The sequence below is a fragment of the Penaeus vannamei genome, chromosome 9 (assembly GCF_042767895.1).
Source record: "Penaeus vannamei isolate JL-2024 chromosome 9, ASM4276789v1, whole genome shotgun sequence".
Taxonomy (NCBI): domain Eukaryota; kingdom Metazoa; phylum Arthropoda; class Malacostraca; order Decapoda; family Penaeidae; genus Penaeus; species Penaeus vannamei.
The window spans coordinates 31,886,540-31,896,539 of record NC_091557.1 but is presented as its reverse complement, the minus strand read 5'-3'; the positions used below and the strand labels follow the sequence as shown (position 1 = coordinate 31,896,539).

Sequence of the window (10,000 nt, the reverse complement as noted above, 5' to 3'; positions counted from 1 at the left end):
CACACACACACACACATATATATATATATATATATATATATATATATATATATATATATATATATATATATATACATTTTTTTTCTTTTTTTTTCTATCTGGGATTGCTTTATCAACATTATCTGTAGAAGGAAACCAAAACACGTGTTGCATTATAAGTTAATTTATTATTATTTAATGAACATGTAGATGCCTATGTACAGCGTATGGCACAAGGAGAGACCTTTGCAAGGGACAAGCGGCGATGACAAGCCAGAGGTCAGTAACTTTACAAGGTCAAGGGTCATGAAATTTTTCGCGACAATAAACATATATCAAGGTAGTTTTAAGAGTGATTCGGAAGAATTAAATTGTGTCGGATATTTCAGGATATTTAAGATTTTTAAAAATACAAAGAGTTTCGGAACATTTAGGAGTAAAAAAAAATGTTCAAAGAGAATGAATATACATATATATTACAAAGGTTTCACGGGCTTTTCATTAAAAAATGTTCTAGATGGGAACTTAAGACATTTATAAACATCAACAGTAAATATATCAAGAGGACAAGAATCATTAACTCCAGAAAATTACACGTTTTTTTCATGGACAACGAAATACAAGACACCATTTGTTAAAAAGAAGAAGAAGAAGAAGAAGAGAAAAAAAAACATGATAAAAGATAAATTCCACAGACAGAACAGTCGTCATGGGTATAGACAAAGTAAATTGCTGAAGTCCATAAAGTGTAGCAGCTTATGTATAGTCTATAATTTGTAATATTTTCCATATCAGAAATTTGCTTCGTCGATAAAAGAAAGACGATAATATATCGTCTTTCTCTTATCGACTAAGCAATATATATCAATATATCTGAAATTTATACTTAAATAATATTTAGAACCGTGTTAGATGCACAGAAATTACATTTTTAACGTCAGTCATAACAAAAGAGGAGTTATGAAGGATATCTTGTCAAACAAAAAAAATATAGTAGTAATACATAAACAGATAAAAAAGAAAATAAATAGAATAAAATTCAGGTTTTGCGTAACGGGTCTGGCGCACAAACCATTCCCCAAGAACTGCCTTTTTAGAAATACGAAACCGAAACGAAAATTCAGATCCAACAGGTACAGAGATGTCGAACACAGAGAAGGATTGAGACAAACAAATAGGTGAATAACCCTAAAGAAATACATGAAAACAAGAATAGAAAAAACACGAGAGATCGTATCTGGCCTTTCCAAAGTCGAGTATACCAGAGTGTATATAAGAAAGAAGCGTAACAAAGAGACCGGCTCAGCTAATGAAAAAAGGACGGTTATATCTAAACAGAAAATAAATCTATAACAATATCAAATAAACTTAGAGTCTAAAATTAAGGAAATATAAACATATGGACAACCATGTCTACATGTACTCGTGTCCCTGTGACCTTTGACCTCAAACCCGCCACCGCAGCAGTGATTACGTCATCGTCTTCCTTACTGACGTCATCAACATCAACAGTGAACCGTAAACAGTGAAAAAAATCTTATACAAGATGATGCAGATCATCTATATAGTGTTCGGTCTGATGAAGAAGTACAAGAGTGTACACCTGACTTATAGTGAGCTACAACGACGTACAGGAGAAGCTGTACACTGAAACACTAATTCAGTCGCAGTATGTGACCTAGACTGACCTAAGACATGCTTATGACACGTGACCAGACAAAGAACTGGAGGCGCAGATAAGGGAACGAGATTATAGAGAGGAGAATAATACATCATAGTATATATGAAGAGAGTGGATGAAGGGAAAGATAATTATATTAAAGGGACAACAAGAGAGGGAGAAAGAGGAAATGAGTGAGAATATGTTGACAATTTCCCTTGGAGTCACGATCTCGGCAACATGGCGTCGAAAACATCAACAGCCTACGTTGCTTTTCTATGGACAGCCTCGGCGAGAAAGGAAAAAGGACAATTGAATGATCTTTTCCCACTATTAGCCATGATTCACGAGGTGCCCACTGCCATGACGCGGGTTTCTTTTACAACTACACAGTAGCGCGTGCCCTGGAAGGCGAGTGCGTTTGCGGAGGTATGTGTCTATACGGGAGAATGTACACGCCTTTGAGTGTCTATCAGGCAGTGTCACTGGCTCTGGCGCGATCGATTTTGGAATATCATAATAACGGATATTACGAAAGAGCACAGATCAAGGTAGACCAGAGACGATCCACTCAAGGTTTGAATGAGTTTTATCCCGTCTTCGCTCTGCATCCTGAGCCAGAGTCTGTGACAACGACTGTACTGTGTATAAACAAGTATGTTGCTATGAGAGCGTATGCACAAAGTGTGTATATCTACGCTAACGATCAGATGAAATGAAATGAACTTAATCTATCTGTGAGAGAGAGAAAACATTAACTAGAGATTCGGGCAGTGTGGTAATAGAGAGGTAAATGGTGCTGGGAAAGGCATCACATCTTGCAGAACAGGAGGAGGGAGATCGTGCGTGGAGAGAGAGAGACCAGGTTCCGACAGCAGGCATTTCCATCGATACCTTTGGCTGAAATGCTTTCCTTCGTCCGGAGAAAGAAATCGGATCTTGTTGAAACTTGGTCGTCCAACTTACACGTTGCAGTTTGGAAGACTTTTTATGAACTGAGTGGAAGAAATAAATCAAACAAGATGAATAGTGATGTAAAGAAGGATAGGTGTGTCTACGGATAAGGATGAGAAACAAAAGAACATTTGGATAATTTGTTTGAGGAAGAGGGAAGTCAAGTTAGACGTAGCACCATCAAAATGTCAGTCATTATTACTATCACTATCTGGTCCATTAAAGATAAAGATATTACTACCTAATATTACCTGTGGGGTTAATGCCTTTTTCTTTTCATCAACGTCCCACTATATTCACCGTAATCTTCGTCTCTACTTTATTAGAGACTTCCTTACCTATATACCAATGTTCATTAACCTTTCTTGCACACATATATATTTTCCTCTAACGCTATGCAATGTCTAAGAGAGTCAACACATCACGTGTACCTCACATTTCACTGGGTTTTGAGGCTCAACACATTTGTTTGAGTTTTCCCTGAATATGGTCTTGTCTTTGCACGTCCGTTTTCTTTTCTGCGCTCCACGAAACGTTTTCTTTATACGTAAAATCGGCTGCTAAATAGTAATGCATAGCCTCCTTTTGTTTACTTTTTGGTATCATTATCAAAAGTACCTCCTCTAGATTTTTTACGTACATTCGTGACATTCGCAAATCCACACATAATTAAAATAACTTCTTTCTGGAATTGCTACTTATATTTTCAGAATTCACCAACACTGTCACAAGGAAACCCATCACAAGTGTATCATGACATAAATCAACGTTTCCATAAGTGACACATCGATTTAACTTATAATTAAAGTCCACAAGAACAATTTCTATCTTGTTTTTTTTCTTTCTCTCCATGATATTCCTTCCACGCAAAAACAGAAAACGAAAAAAGAAAAAAAATCACCGGTACACAAGCAGGATCCAATCACCCATCTTGCTTTCTCCAAACACCGTCCTTTCTCCCGCCTCTGACACCTTCTCCTGTATCACCATTATCAGCATTTCTTAGGTAGGTGTGTCTCCCGCTCCATAATGCTTACAGTGCCTTCGTCGTTCACACCCCGTTCACCTGGCGGCACTACACGTACGGCAGCATAACCTGTTGTAGTACTTCAGCCTGCAGAGACGAGCCCGGAAGACCAGGTGACAGTTCTTGATCCGGTCTATGCACGACAGAGCTGCGACAGAGAAGGAAGAGGGTGTTAGTCGTCCGTGGTTAGAGGATAGGATGAGGAAAGTGATTTTATTACATTATTATTATTATATATTTTTTCTCTCCTAGACTCACTCGCCCCCCTTTTTTCCCTTCCTCTCCACCCCCCCCCCCTTTCTCTCTTCCTCTGTCTCTCTTTCTCTCTCTCTCTCTCCCTCTGTCTCTCTCTCGCTCTCTTTCTCTTTCGCCCTCTCTCTCTCCTCTAGTTTTCTCTCTCCCCTCTTTCTCTTTATCCCCCCCTCTCTTTCTCTCTATCTCCCTCCCTCTCCCTCTCTCTCTCTCTCTCTCTCTCTCTCTCTCTCTCTCTCTCTCTCTCTCTCTCTCTCTCTCTCTCTCTCTCTCTCTCTCTCCCCCCCCCCCATGTCTCACATGGCGCCACGGTCGCCGGCTGCGTCTGCGAAGGGGATTCCTGCTCGTCGTCCTTGTTCTGCCGGTTCTTCTTCTTCTCCTTCTTCCTCTTCCTCTTCCTCTTCTCCTTTTCCTCGGCCTCTTCCTCCTCCTCCCTCGGGCCGTCCTCGTCGCCGCCTTCCGACACCGACTCGTCCCCCTGCGCGTCCTTGTCGGGGATGACGTTGGTGATGCTGCCCGTTTCCTCGACCACCACCAGCTCGTTCTCCTCCTCGCCTTCTTCCTCTCCTTCGTAAATCTCCCCCGTTCTCTCCGTTCCCTCTTCCACGCCTCTCTCGTCGGCGTCCTCTTCTCGGTCGTCCTCTACTCCTGCAGGATTTTCTTCGGTCGTCGGGTCGCCTTCGGTCTCCAGAGGGCGGGCGGTTGTCGCTTCCTCGTCGCTCTCTGTGGGCGGGAAAGGGCGCGGGTGACTATTGCACGGCGGTCGCATAAGCGGAAGGGGGTCTTTAGAAGGGGGTCTTTGGAAGGGGTCTTTGGAAGGAGGTCTTTGGCTGGGGCAATGGGGGATTCGCGTGACAAAAGGAATCCTGAAAGAATGTGTCTGAGGTGATGAAGGATTACAGAAAAGGATTATTTATTTCTGAAGCGACGTGGCTGAGGCGATGAGGATTGCATGACGATGAAAAGGCCCTTAGAAGAACGTGGCTGAGGCGATGAGGATTGCATGACGGAAGAATGATTCGTAAAGCAAGTATGTCGACGTAATGAACGACTCCATGGCGAATGAACGATTCATAACAGTGCATCGAAGGAATAGCATATGACAACATGGCTTAGGCGATGAAGGATTGCATGACACAGGAAAGGTTTCTAGAACATGGCTGAGGTGATGACGGACTGCCGGTCGGAGAAAATACGATTTTAAGAAATACACAACATCAAAAAAAGAAGAAATCTCTAAGCCACAAATTGATATTTCCTTCCTCTCGGCGGGGTTACAGTTTTACAGAACCATAAGTAAAGGGTTAGACTTCTACATATGTTTCAGCGCCTTGATTTAAAACACGGGCGTATGATGCAGCACAACTCAACAGGTACTTGAAATCTAAGTTAGGGTGTTATAGTTAATTCAAGTAAATTTCATATCTTGCGCATTTAAAACGAACGCGTAGCAAGATAACGAAGAAAAAGAGAAAACAAGATGGTCTTTCCTTCCCTTAGTAGTAGGGACTATAAATAATAACAATTACAGTTAAAATAAAGCTGATCTGTTTTTTTACATGATTAACAAGCCTCTTACCTGCGTTCGGTGGTCTCGGCACGATGAACGCAGTAGAAGACGGAACCGAAGCCGAAGTCGTGGCCGGGATGGCGTCGCAGGAGTACAGGTGGCACGGCTGGCGCGAGGGCGGCTTGGTGGCGTTCTGGCACTCGGCGGAGGGGCGGCGGCCGGGGTCAAGGCAGGTCACCTCGCGCCGCATGACTCCGCCTTCGCACGAGGCCGAGCACTGTCGGAGGAAAGAACGTGTGGCTGTCGGTACGGCGGTTAACACGTCAGCACCATAAAGGCTGTTTGGAAGTGAGCCGACAGCTTGGTATTCCAGCCATCGATCCATTATTCTAAGAATTTTCAGTTTATTTATTTATTTATATCTATTTTTTGGAAGTAAACCTTGTATTCGTAAACTAGACAAGGGGCACTTGAACGATGATTGCTTGCTTGGATGGGGGTCTTTGGAAGGTCTTTGGAAGGCGGTTTTAGTGATCCTTCCACTACTCTCAGTAATGGTAAGTGGAAGAAAAGATACCACTCCTCTCTGTCCCCAAGAAACTGTCAGAGGATTTGAAGGGAACGGTTACTCCTCATTTCCTAGTCAATCACTTGGGATGAGGAAAGGGGGAAAACTCCTCCACTCACTTCCCGGTCAACTGCGGGGAGATAAGAAGAAAATCATAGCCACTCCACTCCCTCCTTCCCCCCCTCCTCCCTCCCACTCACCTCCGACCACTCCGACGTGAACCACTCGGGCGTGCACGGGCGGGCGTTGCAGTCCCTGTTGTCCTGCGGCCGCGCCTGCAACGGGCATCGGTTGTCCTTGGCGATCTTCCACAGGCCCTTGGCGAGCGTCACGCACACGACCGACCTCGTCTGCGTGCCGGGGCCGCACTCCTCGCTGCAGTCGCCCCAGGGGCCTGCGGGGGACAAGGGCGTCAGGGAGAGGCTCTCGCCGTTGGCCTTCCACCGGGGCTCCGTTGCCCGGTGTTGGGCGGGCAACAGAGCCATTCAGTACACTGCTGCAGTTAGCTACATCTACCTCTTTCTCCTCATTATTATCATCACCACAAAAATGACTTTCCTCAATCTCAGTCTCCTCCTCCCCCTCCCCCTTTTTTCCCTCCTCCTCCTCCTCCTCCTCCTCTCCTCTTTCTCCTCCTCCTCTCCTCTTCTCTCTCTCTTTCTTTCTCTCTCTCTCTCTCTCTCTCTCTCTCTCTCTCTCTCTCTCTCTCTCTCTCTCTCTCTCTCTCTCTCTCTCTCTCTCTCTCTCTCTCTCTCTCTCTCTCTCTCCTCCCTCCCTCCCTCCCTCCCTCCCTCCCTCCCTCCCTCCCTCCCTTCCTCCCCTATCCCAGGTCCCCCGCCTCTCACCCGTGAACCACTGTCCGCCGCAGCCGCCCTCCCCCCTGCAGGGCCTGGTGGCGGCGGGGCGCGCCTCCGCCGGGCAGGTTCCTTGCGAGGACTCCGTGGCGCTGAGGCAGTGGACGCGCCTCTTCTGCACGCCCGTGCCGCACCGCTCCGAGCACTGCGGGGACCAAAGATTTTGTTAGTTTTTGCTCTATTTTTTTCTCATCCTAAATAGGCTTCCTTTTTTCCGATCTTAATACTGATACCTCTTATTCACTCTCCTCATCCAATACTTTTTTCTCTTTTTCTTTTTCTTTCTTTTTCCCTATCTTAGAGACATTTTTTGCCTCCCCCCTCCCTCCCCTCTCCATCCTCACCTGCTGCGCCCACTCCGAGAAGAACCAGGTACTCGTGGCGCAGGACCCCATGTCACACACTTCCTCCGCCTGGGGTCTGCTCGCGCCCTCGCACTCTCCGTCCTGGACCTGCACGCCCGAGGCAACGCACTTCACCAGCCGGAAGCGCTTGCCCAGACCACAGGGCGCCGAGCAGTTGGACCAGGCGCTGGCATCCCACTCCGGGCTGGCACTCGGGCACCGCCCCATCTCGCACACCTGTTGGGATTCGGGGTTTGGGTGCCAGAGCGTGGAGACGATGTTCAATATGGGATAATAAGGATGTTTTTTTTAGGGGGATGGAACACTACAAGGACTGTTTTATAATATCAAATCATCTAATTTGAAACTTGAATATCAAATTACGGAAATTAAGTCCCCTCAGACACGCCCACGCACACCGGACGAAACTCTATACCTGCGAAGTGGACACGGTGGGCGGGGTGAGACACGCGCCTTCGGGAACCATCATGATGAAATTCGGAGACACCTGCTGCTTGCACAGGAGGGGGCGAGTCTGGACGCCGATCCCGCAGGAGACGCTGCAGGGACCCCACTCGCCGGGCATCCACCTGGAGGTAAGGAGAAGGCGTGGGTAAAGGGCTGGGATTCCAGACGGAGAGGAAATGGGTGACATACACGTGGGGAGACGAACGGATCGCAAGAAGAGGAAAGACGACTGTCTCTCTGTCTCTCACTCACTCTCTCTCTCTCTCTCTCTCTCTCTCTCTCTCTCTCTCTCTCTCTCTCTCTCTCTCTCTCTCTCTCTCTCTCTCTCTCTCTCCCTCTCCCTCTCCCTATTCTCTCTCTCTCTTTCTCTCTCTCTCACACACACACACACACACACACACACACACACACACACACACACACACACACACACACACACACACACACACACACACACACACACACACACACACACACATACACTCCCCCTCCATCCCTCCTTCCCTCCCTTCCTCCCCCCCCTCTACTCACGTGGCGGGGCAAGGCTTCAGGTTGCACATGATGGTGTGGGTCTCCGGGCGTGGCAGGTGGGCGCAGTGACGGTCCGCGACGACGCTGTTCTTCCTCCTCCTCTCGCACGACAGGATGGTGGTCTGGTTGCCTGCGAGGAAGGTTTGGTTAGCGCGATGGGAATTGGGGAAGGGTAGAGAATGGTGGGGAAGGGAAGACGAAGGGTAAAAAATTGGTTTGTTATTGCGATGGGAATTGGGGAAGGGTAGAAAATGGTGGGGAAGTGAAGAAGAAGGGTAAAAGATGGTGGGTTTGGTTAGCGCGATGGGAATTGAGGAAGGGTTGAGGATGGTGGGGAAGTGAAGAAGGAAATAAGGGAAGGGTAGAGAATGGTGGGGAAGTGAAGAAGGAAATAAGGGAAGGGTAGAGAATGGTGGGGAAGTGAAGAAGGAAATAAAGGAAGGATAGAGAATGGTGGGGAAGTGAAGAAGGAAATAAAGGAAGGATAGAGAATGGTGGGGAAGTGAAGAAGGAAATAAAGGAAGGATAGAGAATGGTGGGGAAGTGAAGAAGGAAATAAAGGAAGGATAGAGAATGGTGGGGAAGTGAAGAAGGAAATAAAGGAAGGATAGAGAATGGTGGGGAAGTGAAGAAGGAAATAAAGGAAGGATAGGAAAGGGTAGGAAAGTGAAGAAGGAAATAAAGGAAGGATAGAAAATGGTAGGGAAGTGAAGAAGGAAATAAGGGAAGGATAGAGAATGGTAGGGAAGTGAAGAAGGATATAAAGGAAGGATAGAAAATGGTAGGAAAGTGAAGAAGGACATATAGGAAGGATAGAGAATGGTAGGGAAGTGAAGAGGAATTAAGGGAAGGATAGAGAATGGTAGGGGAGTGAAGAAGAGAATGGTGGGTTTGTTTGTGCGATGGTAATTAGGGAAGGATAAAAAAATGGTAGTGAAGCGGAAAAGAAAATAGTATGTCCAAAGAAAAGAGAAAAACTTCAAATGATATGATTATTCGGTTGTATTTGGAAAATAAAGCGTATCTATATAAGTATAAGAAAAATAATATCATGTAAGACTATTTTGTATAAAAGCGAAAAAAATGATGATAATAACTCCAAAGGTCTATACATAAATATCTGGGAAAGTATCGAAAACACAACAATAACTTTAAGAAGGTGTAACAATCTACAATCAAGCAAGCGTAAGGGAGGATCGCCTTCCAAGCCCGACGCCCGCGCCCCCTCACCTCCCCCGCACTCCCTGGAGCAGGGCGTGAACCCCTTCTCCGCCCACTGGAAGCGAGACCTCTTTCTCCCCTTCCGCCTTCTGCTCTCGCCGCTCGCGCCCTCGACCTTCTGCCGGCGCCGCCCGTTCTTGCTGCGCCGCCCGGGTGTCGTCTGGGGAGATGGTGCGGGCGGGATCAAGAAAGGATATATTGTTGATAGATATGTCCATGAACATTTGTCTGTGTACCTGTATGTCGATTAATCTATCTATTCACCAATCTATTTATTTATATATCTGTCTCTATATATGTCTGTCTGTTATAAATACACGCAAGGGAAACGCCCTACCGTCACATTGGGGGCTTGAGGCGCAGACGGCGAGGACGGAAGCACGTTGGGCTGCGTCAGCTGCACGCCCGGGCCGAAGGGCGTCTGCGGGCGGCCCGGTTCCTTCCCCGGCGATTTCCTCCGGCCTGGCGAAACAGAGCAGGTCGTTAGTGGGGTTGAAGGTGTGGCTGGACCGGTTACCCCCAGTACGGCCAAGAATGCGAATGCGAGGGTAGAGTCCGGACTTCGGAATAAGCGCATTTGTAATTCGCTTACATTCTAGGGCACTGTTCTTTACATTGCTATTTTATTTACA

At 46.5% G+C, this 10,000-nt stretch overlaps 1 protein-coding gene across 1 annotated transcript in view; it reads right to left on the bottom strand.

Annotated features, from left to right (window-relative positions):
* Positions 1-147: 147 nt before the first annotated feature.
* LOC113829441 (ADAMTS-like protein 2) overlaps positions 148-10,000 on the bottom strand; it is an 18,527-nt gene continuing 8,674 nt past the window's right edge. Inside the window, exons 7-16 of the mRNA XM_027382614.2 lie at positions 9,706-9,830; positions 9,378-9,528; positions 8,148-8,277; positions 7,585-7,738; positions 7,149-7,385; positions 6,796-6,949; positions 6,151-6,344; positions 5,452-5,659; positions 4,173-4,595; positions 148-3,768 (exon numbers count right to left, since the gene is read on the bottom strand). Of these exons, the coding sequence (XP_027238415.2) occupies positions 3,656-3,768; positions 4,173-4,595; positions 5,452-5,659; positions 6,151-6,344; positions 6,796-6,949; positions 7,149-7,385; positions 7,585-7,738; positions 8,148-8,277; positions 9,378-9,528; positions 9,706-9,830 (1,889 nt within the window). The 3' untranslated portion in view covers positions 148-3,655. The remainder of the gene's footprint in view (positions 3,769-4,172; positions 4,596-5,451; positions 5,660-6,150; positions 6,345-6,795; positions 6,950-7,148; positions 7,386-7,584; positions 7,739-8,147; positions 8,278-9,377; positions 9,529-9,705; positions 9,831-10,000) is intronic.